At 43.5% G+C, this 14,152-nt stretch overlaps 1 protein-coding gene across 2 annotated transcripts; it reads left to right on the top strand.

Annotated features, from left to right (window-relative positions):
* The first annotated feature begins 184 nt into the window (after positions 1–184).
* On the top strand, positions 185–14,152 carry CHMP4C (charged multivesicular body protein 4C). 2 transcript variants are annotated; one of them, XM_026049678.1, is made up of 5 exons: positions 185–393; positions 6,974–7,151; positions 8,093–8,207; positions 10,996–11,119; positions 12,881–14,152. In XM_026049678.1, exons 1-5 carry the CDS (start codon positions 198–200, stop codon positions 12,973–12,975), a joined length of 708 nt encoding a protein of 235 aa, XP_025905463.1. In that variant the 5' UTR covers positions 185–197; the 3' UTR covers positions 12,976–14,152. The 2 variants fall into 2 exon arrangements, with proteins under 2 accessions (XP_025905463.1, XP_025905465.1); XM_026049680.1 differs by having other exon boundaries at positions 10,996–11,104; positions 12,911–14,152.

Here is a 14,152-nt window from a genome sequence, read left to right on the forward strand (position 1 = left end):
GCCGCTCCGCCCGCGCTTCCGCGGGGCGTCTCGGCGCGCGGCCCGGCCCCGCTGCGCGGCCCGGCCCCCGCGCAGGTGCCTCGAGGCCGGGCAGGCGGCGCCGAGCCGAGCGCGGCGCCCGGGCCGCCCCGGCGCAGGAAGTGCCTCAGCGCCGGCTGCCGTTGGGGCCGTTGGAGCCGTTGGAGAGCGCGGGCGCCATGAGCAAGATCTCGAAGCTGCTGAAGGGGGGCGGCGCGCGCGGGTCCCCCAGCCGCGGCGCCCCCTCGGCGCAGGAGGCCCTGGCGCGGCTGCGGGAGACCGAGGAGATGCTGAGCAAGAAGCAGGCGTTCCTGGAGGGCAGGATCGAGCGGGAGCTCGCGGCCGCCCGCCACCACGGCACCCGCAACCGCCGAGGTGAGGCCGGCGCGGGGCGAGGTGGCGCCGCGGCCCCGGCCCGGCTCCCGCGCCGGGCGGCAGTCCCCGCCCGGGGGGGCCAAGGAGAACCTCCCGCGTTAAAGGTGCGGGGTGTAAAGCCGCTCTCCGGTCTGCGGTTCCTGCTGCCGGGCTGCAGGTTAACGCCGTGTAACTTGCGAGGGGCTGCGCGTGAAAGGTGCCYTGCTTGGTCTTTGCACGTGTCTGTGATAGCTCGGTGCTTGGAAGGGATTTTAAAACTTTAGTTGGGATGGGGAAGATCTTGAGGCACAAAAAGCGCAAGYGGGTAAAGCCAGATCCACAGTGCAACTGAGTCCCCCCTCTGCAGCCCTCCAGCCCTCGCAGGCTTTTCTTTCACATTGCTGTCCCCACTGCGGTGCCCCCCTTGTCCCGTTGGGCAGGTGTTGACTATTTTGGGTCATTTTCAGCCTGCGTGGCTGGCTGTGAAGCTGTGCGGGTGCCAGGGCACCTGTGGAGCAGAGGGTGGTTCCCAGGAGCGCGTGGCGGCTGCTGGGCCAGGCCCTCAGCTCCCTCTTCACCCAGCTGATCTGCACCGATTCCAGCTGTGTGGCCTCGCGCTCCGCTTTCGTCTGACATAGGAAGTTAYTCCTTTTTCCTCCAGATTCCTGTTTCCCCTGCGGGGCTACCGTATGCTGCACCTCAAGCAATATCTGTGCGCTTTTTGTGGAGTGGTGTTTCAAAACAGRTTGTTGAGCCCAGCGTGATAAGAAAGATAAGAGTTATTTTTAGTCATTGGCTCAGCTATTGCCTTATAGGCAGTACATAGAAGAGGAATTTTTAATGCCCAAAGCAATACRAAAGCCAATGAGTTAGTTAAGTTAGAAAATACAAGTGAGATAATACAATTTTGCTATGCCAGAATGAAAGAATGTGGTAGACTAGTGAGCAAGCTTAATTCTCCAACTATAGCCCTTCATATGTTACAATAATTGTGTTGTTTTTAATTGCTGCTGTTGTATTATGTAGGCGTACAGGCAAATGAGAAAATACAAGTTGTAATCTACAATGTCTTGTTAGAGGGACCAAACAGGGAATTGTAACTTSCTCTTTCATAACTGCATCACCAAGAGGTGTCTGGAATTTAAAATGGGAGTGTGTGAGGCTGACGCAGTCTGTATCTTCATATGGAAGATACCCCAGTTTAGCGTGATCTCATTTGCTTTTTCAGGCATGTGAGCCTGAGTCAGTTACAGTGATACAAGCGAGATCGGATTCAAGCCCCAACAATTTTGCAAGAATTCAAATGATTCTTTAATGGGTTCACGCACCATCAGAAGACTTGCCCTAATTTAAAAGCTGTAACGTGTTAGCTATGCAAGTGGCTGTGAAGCATCACTTAAGTACTTCTGGCTTCCCCCTCGTGAAGTGTGCGTGGCTGCAGTTCCTGAAGGGCACCTGAAATTAGCTGTGCTTGCGGGGCAGTGTTTCCAATGTTCCCCATTAAGATCTCACTGTAACCAGACCACTTGAGGGTTTTTTGAACAGCAATGTGTGCTAGTTTCTCTTACAGAGATTATTTTGTGATAAGCAATAATTTCTTTAACAATTAGCACTACCCTTTTAATCTCTCAGGATTCCAGGTAAAAAAAAATCAAAGTTCTTCTAAGGTGTGCTTTGCTAGTTATGTTRGCTAGTTTCAAACAGAGCTCACCTCTCAACTCCACCTGCAAATTGGCCATTTGTCTGGAGCATTTTGAAGGTCGTATAGGAAAGCTTAAAGGACAGAAAGGGATACTGAATATTGAAATTGTGTAAGCTTGAGGTGAGAGAAAAGATTGGCATGGGAAGAGGATGTTTTTTTCTTTTACTTCTCCATCAATACATCCACGTCTGTAATGACGAGAAGTATTTTTTTGATGGTGATGAGTTAGTAAAAAAGAAGTACCCTCGTCCTCACCGCGCAGTTTCCATCTAGAGAAGCTTTGTCATTCCAAACTTCCCACCATTGTGGTGGTGGTTCAGTTAGCRTGTGCAATGATACTGCCTCCTTACTACAGGGAATGGTGCTTTTGCTTAAGGCTTGGCATCAGATAGTGAGGCACTGTGGAATGTTTTCCATTTTGCTTTCTGGATTCAGAAATTTAGATTGTAATTGAAGGCAGTTTATCAGCAGTTCTGTTTRCATGAGTATGTAGACAGTAGAAGAGAACATTACACCAGGGTGAAAGTTTGACCTCTGTCCTCCAAAGAATCTGCTCCTTATCGTCACTGTTTGTTTCTCTCTCCTACAATAATCCCTCTTCCTTTGAGTTTCTTCCTTCGCCTTCCGTTTTACACCTTCCACACACACCTGCTGCCGCTGGTATCCTGTGCCAAGGGGCATTCCTCTTCTGGGAGGTAGTTGTAACCAGAAGGTTGTAGGGAGTAGGCAGTTGTAGTAGCTGCGTGTCAGCRCAGACAGGGCTTGCTGCTACAGGTGGGTGTGTGGCAGGCTGGGACTGAGGTGCTGTTGGCAGAGYGGTGTGGAGAAGCCTTCTAGTAGGGCTTTGTTATGTGATTTTTTAAAATTATTATTATTATTATTTTTCAGCTGTGGTTCTTTTCTCTTTGCTATGGTGCTTAAAGTATCTGCCAGCAATGGGAATGGTTATAATGAATTAAGTGCACTACTGTCTTGAATTGTTGCCACAGCTGTGGGAGTGTTTGCATGAGAAACAGTCACAAGTTGTAAGGATTATAAATATAAGGACTATGTTAAGGGTGATCAGGATCTGTATTTTGCAGGTCCCTCATAGAACAGAAGTGCAGGTGAATCCTGCTGGGAGGCAGTCCCAAGCACCGTCAGGAAGACYTCAGGGCTAGAGAGCCGGCAGTGGCAGCAGGTTTGTGACAAGCACCTACTGCCAAGGGAGTCTTGCTCATGTCGCCCAGGTGGCTAATTACTGATGTGCCCAAACCAGAAAGCCCTGTGAGTTGGCATTAGCCTTGAGAAAGGGATGATGTGGGTAAGCTCGCATCCAAGAGGGACATTGCATCCTATTGCAATGGCAACTAGAGACACGTGTTAATAAGCAGTTATGTGCTGAGTTTAAAAGTAGAGGAATCACTGTTGTGTTGTTTATCAGCCTTGTGATTTACTGCTGCTTCCTGATCATATTTAAAGTAGCTTTTTTTTTTTTTTTTTTTTTTTTTTGGCATAAGCTGGTAGCCAGTCCCTTGCATGATGCTGCTAATAGCAAAGAAATGAAAGCGAAGGCAGATTAGATTTAGCAGTAAGAACACTGCAAACATATATCTTTAGTAGTCAAGATGGTTTCCTAGCTAGGAATTAAAACAGCCATTATTTTCAAAGTTACATCATCTGTCCAGAATTTGTATTTATATWTTTTTGCAATCCCTTTATCTAAAGATAAATGAGGAAAGGTGGTTTTGCCAACCTATTCAGTGCAAGTAGGCACCAGCTGTAAAGCAAGAGGGAGCTTTCCTCAGCAAGGGAGAGGAGCTATAGGTATTTGCTTGTAAGTGAGGTTTGAGTCTGTGAGGTGTATCTGGGGGACAATGTGCTGTGTTTTTTTCACAGTAACATTATTTCTTCTGAAGAAATGCTCTTCTTCTTCACCCAGTTGCCTCTGGGAATTACAGGGTTTACTTGACAATAAAAACTTGTTTCTACCTCAGATCAGTTCTCTTAGTGGTGGCTACCAGAGTCAGGCGTGATGGGTGCTATCATCACTGTACTGAGTATTTTGTTCTGATCTGTTGTGACACATGGTGAAGGTGCCAGAACTAGACAACAACAGGATTGCTATTGTTTGTTGGGCCGTCTTCCCTTCTTTAATAAAACCACCAAAATAGGGCACCAAAGTGCTCTTCTATATAATACTGAAAGCAGTGCTAAGCATGTAAGCATGACTGACTATTGCTGTTCTAGCTACTTACCTTGAAAATAATAATAAAAGCCCAGAATACAGGAGCAGTGGTTTTGTAATTGTTGTGAACTGCGTCCTGCTTGCTGGACAGTGATTCCAGAGGCAGGGCACACGAGAGATGCCGAAACTGAGGCACCTGCTACCCGTATCTCCCAGGAGCTGAATATGGTATTCTTTTTTCCTTGAGATAAACATCATCTTTTCCGAATTAAATTGGCATTATACTTTGTCATATGATGCTTAGATTCTTCCTTCCAAACTCTCTTCCTTTTCTGAAATCTTTGGAATGGGCAACACCCTTTTGCAATTTCATTCTTTGGCCTTTGGTAAAGTAAGTTTATCATTGTCACTCAATTTCTTTACTTATTGAGGGAAATTATATTTTGTTTATTATAATGCAAAAGCATTTGGAAAGAGTTTCTATATTCTTGCAGGAGTTGCACACAGCTTCTAATGTGCTTACACTTGTACCAGGTAAATCACTTAAAACTTAGGACAATCTGAAAAATGCAGAAAATAAGATTACAAGTCAGTGAGGAAATGCTCATGTCCTAGCTATAGTAGCTGTGACTACAAAACACTGAGCAATGGGGACTTTGCAAATTCAGGATGAAGTTAATGTATGTGAGAAAAATATATAGTGTGAGGGATGGAACACATAATATCCAGAAGACAAGGAAGAAATATGAATTGATTTTCTCTCAGGTACTTACTATAAAGCTTAAAAGAATTAATAAAGGTGAGATGTTGCAATACAGCAGTTAGGAAGAGCTGTTTACGAATAGGTGAAGTTGCAGTGAGTTTACATTCCTTTGGGATTTCTTAGTTTGGGTGGGGTTTAATTAAATCTTACACAGGAACCTGCAGGATTTAGAAAACAACTGCTCTGCATGTAATTGAGGAAATTCATTTTTCTCTATGAGCAGTCAATAATAATAACACTAGTAGAGAAGAGTCCCATTTCTGGAAAACGTTGGCTAGAAATGTTTTTCCCATCATAGCAATTTACTCAAACTCAAGGGTTTCTGAATAAGCCAGTTAACTTGGTGCAAAGTTAACTTTTTTTTTTTTATTTTTTTAAGAGTTCTCTCCAGCACAACTATTAAATTAGAGCTGCACTCTCTGGCCTTCAAATTGCTCGAATTTTGATGCAGTTAAAGCTGAAGAGGGAAGTAGACGGTGTGCTAAAACTGCGAGGAATTGCTTAAGTAGAGAACTAATAAGTAGCTAGAAGACCACATTACATTTAGTCAAATAGGTATATTTTGGAACTGCAAGTATGAATCAGAATTCCTCCATTTGTTATTTGTGTGATGTCACCTGGGATTCATTAATCATCTTCAGGATGCTCTTTGGAYCATCAAAAAACTTGGGAAAATCCACAACTTGAATATGGCAGTAAATCCGTTGCGGTTGTGGACTGTTGTCCTGGAACATCTTGCTGCAAATGTTAGAACTGTGACATTGTATTTCACAGGCTGAGCAAATACTTCCCTTGCGCAGCCAGTGAGTAATTTAGACCTCACTGATTGAAGCATTTATCAGTAACGTGCAGAATGTCTCAGTGTATGCACAGTTACAATAAATCTGTGCCTATTTCTTGCAGGGCACCTGGGTTTGTCTGAAAAAAATGAAAGAAGTTGGGTGCCACAATGGGTGTATTATTGCACACAACAACAGTTTGGGTAGGACACCAGCCACTCTGCTGTGAGCTGTTTGAGCTTGGGCGGCTGTACATGTTTGCTGGTTTAGAAATGAAATGTGAGACAGGGGAAAGGAACAGTTGGCCTTGAAAATACCAGGAGTTAACTGCAACACCTTGCTCTTGTCTGGCACTGTGTGGTTTGGAAAAGGATGGAAATGCTTGTGACAAGACTGTATTCCACACCCAGAGACTAAATGGAGTCTTTTTCTCTCCTGTTTGTCATGTGCGTTTATGCTGGTAATGATTTACTGTGGGCAAAGTTTGCTGCTTATTACATTTTATACTTGTTAAGCTATCTCACTGACCTGCAAAGGTAATAGGGARTAGCTGGGTTTGACTATGGCTTTGTGCACAGTCCTTTATATTTTCAAGTTTGAAAGTTTAAAGTTTAATCCTGACAAGCCCTTAAAGGAACAGAGAGAGCTGAAACCTCAAGGAATCTTAATCTTGCCTCTGATCTAACCCACCTGTTGGTTAGATGATTAGGGCTTTCTGTTGCACTTTCCCTGTTTCTCAGGCACAGTTTAGAAAGCAACGTTGGTTGAGATGTGGTTATTATGACTGATCTTCTTACCCTATCCTTATTAGTTCTCACGTTTTGCAACCACTTTTCTCTTGCTTTACCCTGTTCTTTCCTTTCTGATCCCTCTTTGACATTTTCCTTTTTCCTCCCTGTCGTCCCCTGCTTTGCCTGTGTGCACAGGTTGGAGTTCAAGAAGTGGAAGAAGAAACTGCTCTTCTCTGTGATTCTGAAAGGAGTTATTCTAAAAGAGGCCTCCCAGCACGTTCATGCAACAGCATGTTGGTGCTAAGCACGCTGCTGATGTGGTGTGGTCAGAGTTTGCCTCTCTGCTAGTAAGGTAGGAAGGGGCAAATTCTCACTTCTGCAGGTCGTCTTGTCACTGCACTTCTTGTGCTTGCATTTCACCATGAGAATACACGTGTACCTTGCCTCTTTGCCTTCCAGCTGCCTTACAAGCACTGAAGAGAAAAAAGAGGTATGAGAAACAGTTGAGTCAGATCGATGGCACACTCTCAACCATTGAGTTCCAGAGAGAAGCACTGGAAAATTCTCATACCAACACAGAAGTGCTCAAGAACATGGGTTATGCTGCACAAGCTATGAAAAAAGTGCATGCAAATATGTAAGTGCTTTCTACTGGCCTCCAAATTGAGCTTACTAAACACCTATAAACCATTTTTCCACTTTGTTTTGTTGCATCTTATTAGCCAGTTTTGACTTCATTTTAGTTCAAGCATTTAATGTCAGCAGTGTTGTTGGTGCTGTAATGTTATGTTTGGCAGAAAAAATATCCCCTCCTAGCTGCAAATCTGGTAGGAAGTCCTGTTATCTAAGGATCACCATGTGGCACAGCTGAATTAAATCTGCCTTGGCAGTAGCAATCTGGAAAAATCCAGGGCAGAAGTAAAAGATACTAAAGAAACAAACTGAACTTATTTCCTCTAAGTGCATAGGCTGGATTGTGCAACTCAAAGTGCTAATGAGAGGTGAATAATAAAAGAGGGTAATATTTTTACATATGTAGTATTTTTACATGTTCTCTGTTACTCAGTGGGGTATTTTCCTGCAGGAGTAAATGGAGTTAAGTCAGAAGAGGGCGTTCTGGAAGAATAAACAGGAACTGAAACAATGATGAAGTTAACAATCAAGGGAAGCTTTTAAATGGGGAATAGCCCTGTGAAGTTCCCCCCAGTTCTGGCTGAAAGTTTGAGATCAGAAGAGGTGGCTCTGTGAGGGTGCTGACTCAGCAGGGAGCTGGGTCTGCCCTGGGAAGGTGGCCGTGGCCTCACGAGCACCTGAGAAGTGCAGAGAGAGAGCAAAGCCCCAAGTGCTGCACTTGTGACCTTTGCTGTCATTCCAAAGTGGAAGGAATTGGGCTGGCCAGCTGTRACACGCAGAAGCCTACCAGGAAAATTTAAGGTGTAGGTGAAAGAAAATATTCCCCCCTGAGTTCTGCTGTTTCTTTTTATGTGTGGGGGTATTATGTATAGTCTGTTTTGAAAAAGATATTCCCGAGTCTCTTCAAACGTGTCTTTCAAAACTGTTTCCATGTTATTTCACTAGGGACTTAAATAAAATCGATGATTTGATGCAAGATATCACTGAACAGCAAGATATCGCCCAGGAAATTTCAGAAGCTATCTCAAACCGAGCTGGGTTTGGTGATGAGTTTGATGAGGTTAGTACTTCAGTAGAACCAATGATTATTTTGTTTTGCAGTGATCTGTTCCCTTTTTTTTTTGTTTTTTTGTTTTTTTTTTTTTTGTTTGTTTGTTTTTTAATTCAAAATGTGTGGTTATAAAATTGCTTAATTCTATTTCTAGCTTAGCCTGTCAAGGACTTTTTTTTTTTTTAAGGAAGCTTTGAGTTCACTTGTTCTCTTTTGAACTGTGGAAGGAGGAGATCACTAAAGCATGCAGTCTTTTACGACTGCACATACGTGTAGAAACGTGTAATTTGTTGAGCTCCAAATAGATGTGACGTACGCTGGCTTTGCTGTTTCTGTTACTGCACCATCATATTAAAAGTTTGTGCTTACAGCTCTGAATATTTTTTTTTTTTGGGTATAGAGGGGAGGATCCTCTTTGTATTTTCCAGAATATCTGCAGAAGCAGATTAATTGAGTAAAAGTTATTCCTGTTAGAGGCAATGAAAATTCAATCCTTGTGCTCCTTTGTTTTGAAAACTAGATGAACATTCCTAAAAACTTGCTGTGGGAGCTTTCCAGGGTCCCAGAACTTTTTCTGAACSTAATCAGGCTGTTTCTTTTTTTTGCATCCAACCAACAAGTATGGTTCAATTCTCAAGGTTCCAGTATATTCAAATACGCTTTGATCTGTGGAATACTGAGCTGGTAATTAGGTTCAGTATCTCAGCCAGTTTTTTGTTTTTAACTGTGTTTTAAAGTGGCCAAGCACTAGGAATCACTTCATAGCATAAAGAATCTATGAATCCTACAAACAACCACGAATAATTCATGTCCGTGYATCCAAATTAAAAGCAGATATGATATAACATATATATTTTCTTTGCTTGACTTTTGAAAGTTTATTCAATATACAACATTTGGTAGTTTGTTGAGAAACAGCCATGGTTGGTTTTATGTTTTCCCATTATCTGCTTTTCCGTTTCCAGTGCAATTGAACTTTTCTTGAAGTACCAATAATACTGGCATAAGGAATGGATTCAGGCTCTATAAAGTGGGCCTTGGGCAACTGAAAATCCCCTCCATCTCCAACAGCAGTGCAGTGTCCCCGAGCACCATGCTGWCTTGTAGGGATCTGGACTCAGTATGACCCAGTAATCATTGTGTTGTGATGTGGTTTGGGTTGCAGGATGATATTTATTTCTGAAGGACATTTTGACCACACACTTGTGTTCTTCACCTGTGTACCTTAGGTGCAAGGAGATAATTGAAATGTGATTTATACTTCTCCAAATAGGAAGGAAAAAAAAAAAAAGGATGACTTATGCCTGGGATGACACAGTGTATACAATCAAGAATGCAAAAAACATCTGCCCTATATGAGCAGGATACTCATTTGGGACAGATGATCCTTGCTTGGAGGCCTGTTTCTGATAAGTAAATATGAGATATTTGATACCCATTCCAGAGGGCATTCTGCTCCCCTCRTCACTACTGTACTCTCTTTTTGGCCTGGTTTCATTGCAGAGGATTCATTGCATCTATTACAATATACCCCAGCTTAGCTGTAGAGCTCTTGTTGAGTTGTAGGAAACACAAGTTTAAGCTGCTTAACTTAAAACCTGAATGTCCCACTTCCAGGGCGTGTGYCCTGGCCGTTACACTGTTGTGCCAAACGTTGGGAGGAACCAGTGATCCCATCCATCTCTTTCCTCCATCTCTTTCAAGAGAGCCAGTTCTTCAAGGCCARTGTCGCCTCTTGGTCGGGTATTCACTCACCAGAGGGAGTTAAGGCCTAATTCCGGGTGCCAGGGGGTTGGCACTCGCCCAAGTCTTCAAAAGCACCTGTTTACATTGACTTTTTAAGGACTTGGACACTTCCTTTTTAAGAAGTTTGTAATCACACCACTTAGGAATTTAAAATACAGGGACATTTGTGCTACTAAGCGCTTAAGTTAGACATAGGGTCCCACCCGGCACATTTCTTTGCAAGATCTGCTCTCAGCTGAACATCGTCAAGTGTAGAGCCAATGTCAAAGCTTTTAAATGGTGTTCTGGGGTTTACTCTGTGCATAAGGTCAGAGTGGCTAACTAGCTTTTTTTTTTAATCTTGAAAGAAATGAAAGTAGGAAAGCAGTTCTAGGAAGGTGTAKATGGTGGTCATGTCACTATCATTTTAATTTCCACGTTGGGGATAAATGGGTAGGGAAAGCCCATTTTGAAACCTGGCAGATCCCCCTTTTGCCCTAACCACTTTTGTCATTTCTTTCTAAAATGTTTTGTCTAAGTAGCAAAGGTCTGTTTCTCTGCAAACATGTAATTGTTAGCTTGCCTTTTTTGGGATGCTCTTGCCAAGGAGTAAGCCTCTGGCTTTTTTAAGTATAAAGCTTTTTTTTTTTTTTAGTATTCCAAAAGTGGGTTAGAACATCTGTCCAGCTAAAATTCCAAGAGTGCATCAAGGGTGAATAACCAGACTCAGGAGGCCAGCTCTGATTGCAGTGCTGCTTTAAAATCATCTATAACTCTGCACTTAAGTCTGCTGGAGCAGTAATATAATGCATTTAATGTCAGCCTATCTTACAACCAGCAGAGCTGGCTGCTTTCTAAAATGGGATGAATCATGTTTCAACTTGCAAATCAGATTTGCTGTTATACCCCATATTTAGTAAATGTGCTGGTCATATGTTGTTTTCCAATGTTTGTTTTCAGGTATAAACTGTTATATCAGTAGTTGCTTTGTGGTAGTTAAAAAACCCAAAACACTCGACTGAGATCACTAGCAGGCCAATGAATTTTCAAATTGTGCTTTCCTTGGCTTTAGGATGAGTTGTTGGCAGAGCTGGAAGAGCTGGAGCAGGAAGAGATGAACAAGCGGACGGCAGAGGTGCGACTGCCCAGCGTGCCGGCCGGCCCGCTGCCCGCCCGCCCCGGTGAGCTGCCTGCCCGCCCCCCACCTTTCCAAGGATCGGGCTCTGACGTGGGTGGGAGAGAGGAAGAGCCAATTCCAGACATGCGCTTAACTCTCTTATAGCTTTTAAAGTACTACATTGTAGTATTGTTTGTGTCTGTTGATCCGTGGGAGTAGATTCCTGGTTTGCTGTGTATAATAACACTTAGAGGTGAATTCTTTATAGATTTGGGGAGATGAACATGGGGAACTTGGTCTTTCACATGTGYTGATACATCTTCTGTGAAATGTATAGCTAGATCAGTGGAGAGTGGAAAGGTTTTTTTTTTCCCGCTGTTCGTCTTTTAAATCTTCAGTCTTTTTAAAATTAGTCTGACCCAGATTCCAAATGTTTGTGWCAGAGACCTCCTTTACAGGGTAGGGCTTTGTATTTGCCATTGGTATTTTAATTAAATTTGTACTTCCTGTTACGTTCTTCATTTCTAAAGAAATACTGGTATCTTTCACTTGGTATTTACAAAATGGGTTTATCTGAATCTAAGCACTAATCTTTGTTTTTAATTAAGCCAGAGACAGGCAGTTGTTCACAGCACCTTTCACTGTGTCCCTGTTGCCTTTTGTTCAGCAGAGAAAGTGACTGCACTGATGCTAATTAAAGAATATAAATATTTGGTGGCAAGGACAGCACGTGCATAGTGCAAACTGCTTATGGTACRTTCTGCTGTTGAACAAAGTGCCTGGACCAGCTGAACCCAAACACTCTTTATGTGTGTTTTGGCAGACAGCACTTAAATCGCTGAGGAAAGGTTTAAAATGTTCAAACTGGGATTGTGGCCTCATCCACTCATGTAAAAAAGTGGATTTAGGAAAAGTGCAAAACCACAGTCTTGGTACTTAGGGTTTGCTCGTACGTTCTCTGCCTGCTCCTGCTGTGCCAACTGACAGGATTATTAAATTCAGGCCACCCCCATGGGCTTCCTAGTATCTTAGATTTGCTGCTTAATCAGTTTGTGTGACTGCTTCAGGTGAAYTGAGCTGGGTACATTTATATAGGTTAAGTATTAAACAAGGGCTTAATACCTGAATATTAAGCTTAGCAAGGGCTAAACTGGCTCATGTTTTCCCAAACTGGATGCTTACTGTTACACAGAAATAGTGAAATAACAGCAGCAGCAGCAGTTAATGGCTCTGTGCCGCGTTTATGCGGTGATGCAGATCACCCCCAGCTTTCTAGATGGGGATGCTGGGGCAGAGAAAGGCCCAGGGACCTTCCCGAGCTGCTCGCTGTCTGGTGGTGGAGCAGAGGCTGTGGCTCAGGTCTCCTGTGTCCTGCTCCCTGCTCGGTCTCTGGGGCTGGTGTTTACGCAGCCACYGTGTGTGTGCAGCTGCACGTGGGGGAGAAACGCACAAATGGGTGTGGATTTTGGAATATCATCTGGGCAAAGTGTGTTTAGGAATGTCTTTCTCCTCATCCATAAACCACAACTCTCCCTAAGTCTGGGTGCCTTGGGGAACCTTGGGGAGGGCACGCAGCCGGCCTGGGTGGAGGCCCAAGTGTGGGAGCCGGCAGCCTCCAGGTGCCCCTTCCTGGCTCCCGTCGGGAGAAATGCATCCTCTGCAGGAGTCTCCCGCTAGGAGCCATGTGTGAGCTAAAGGTGGGGTGGAATAGTCACAGCTTCGTCACCATGTTGCCTCTGTTTAGCTTGCTGCTCAGTAAACTGATACGAGCGGGTTGTACTGAAAAGCACTGTGGAAGCCTAAATGCTAGCAAGTAAAATGTTTTTCCTTGTTGCATTAGTCAGTGACTGTTGTTCATGTCTCTCTGCAGCATCGAGCAGGAAGAGAGTGGAAGATGAAGAGGATATGAAGCAGCTAGCTGCCTGGGCTTCCTAAGAGCGTGCTCTTCTTGTAACCGTGAACATGATATTGCAGATGTAAAGCACTCTAATACTATTTTATAGCATTACCGATTCAGTGGGTTGCATTTTGCACAGGCTGGACCTTTTATTTTAAGACCAATTTGGCTAGAAATAATTGTATGACGACCACATTGCTGAATTAGTTTAAAGGCAAAACAACAAAACCGAAAACCAACCTCTGTAACTGCCAAAACTCTCCAGTCCTCCAAGCAGCAGAGTTTTTCCACCCTTGGCCAAAGGTTTGCTTTGCCATTAGAATGATGGCACTATGTGGGTATTTTTATTGCTATTGGTTTTTTTTAAAGTTAATGTCTTACTACTGCTCCCTATTTTGTGGGACCTGTGTATCCCACTTATGCACACACAGCTGCACATAGGAGGATTCAGTTCCTGTTTGTATTCAGTTCCTGAGTGTTATATTTGAAATGACCTTTTCACTCTGATYGAAAGCTGAACATAATGCACCCTTGCAAAGCTGATGTGCATTAGTGCCATGCTGACTGCTTTTTGACTTGAGGAGTAAATGCCACTCGGAGTGCTGAACTACTGCATAKGTAGGCAAATCACTCTTATGATGGAAAGCAGAAGTTTGATAAACTACYTTGTACGAACAAATTTTATTAAATAAGACTTAAGGTCTGAACTATTAGCTTGCTGTCAATCACAATAAAATAGAAAAACACTGAGGGTGGCCGGGGAAACTGGAAAGCAGAGTAGCAGTGGTTTTGGTTTCTTGCTTTCAAATTATTCTAAATTCACTGGTGATTGAACCATCTAGGAAATAATGGGAGACATGGTGTCTGTAGAAGCAGARGGCAGATCACTTCTTAGGGTGGCTTTAGCTTGTGATTTGCTGGGTCTGGCCGATGCCTTCAGCCAAGTGCCTATTGTATTTTACATTAAGCATAAATATTAGCATGTATATTTCTGGACACTGCATGCTCAGAACCTTTYATCTTGAGTTCTGTGGATGAAGCCAAAAATTTACTCCGTAGAAATGGCYTTTGCCTTTTCAGAACTCTTGGTCTCTGCAGTGGAATTGCCTTTGGTTTGGATCCATATGAGTGGAGAACTTGAGCCTTGYCAATTTATTTCAGTTAAATTTCCTATTGGAAAAAGATTAAGGGTGTAATTCCATCCTAAGGTTTGGA

The sequence above is a fragment of the Nothoprocta perdicaria genome, unplaced genomic scaffold (assembly GCF_003342845.1).
Source record: "Nothoprocta perdicaria isolate Ctin4 unplaced genomic scaffold, notPer1 scaffold_60, whole genome shotgun sequence".
NCBI classification, from domain to species: Eukaryota; Metazoa; Chordata; class Aves; order Tinamiformes; family Tinamidae; genus Nothoprocta; species Nothoprocta perdicaria.

Coding starts and splice junctions, on each gene's coding strand:
- CHMP4C (XM_026049678.1), top strand. CDS start 198: ATGAGCAAGATCTCGAAGCTGCTGAAGGGGGGCGGCGCGCGCGGGTCC. Junction 394..6,973: donor CGGCACCCGCAACCGCCGAG/GTGAGGCCGGCG, acceptor TTTGCCTTCCAG/CTGCCTTACAAGCACTGAAG. Junction 8,208..10,995: donor TTGGTGATGAGTTTGATGAG/GTTAGTACTTCA, acceptor CCTTGGCTTTAG/GATGAGTTGTTGGCAGAGCT.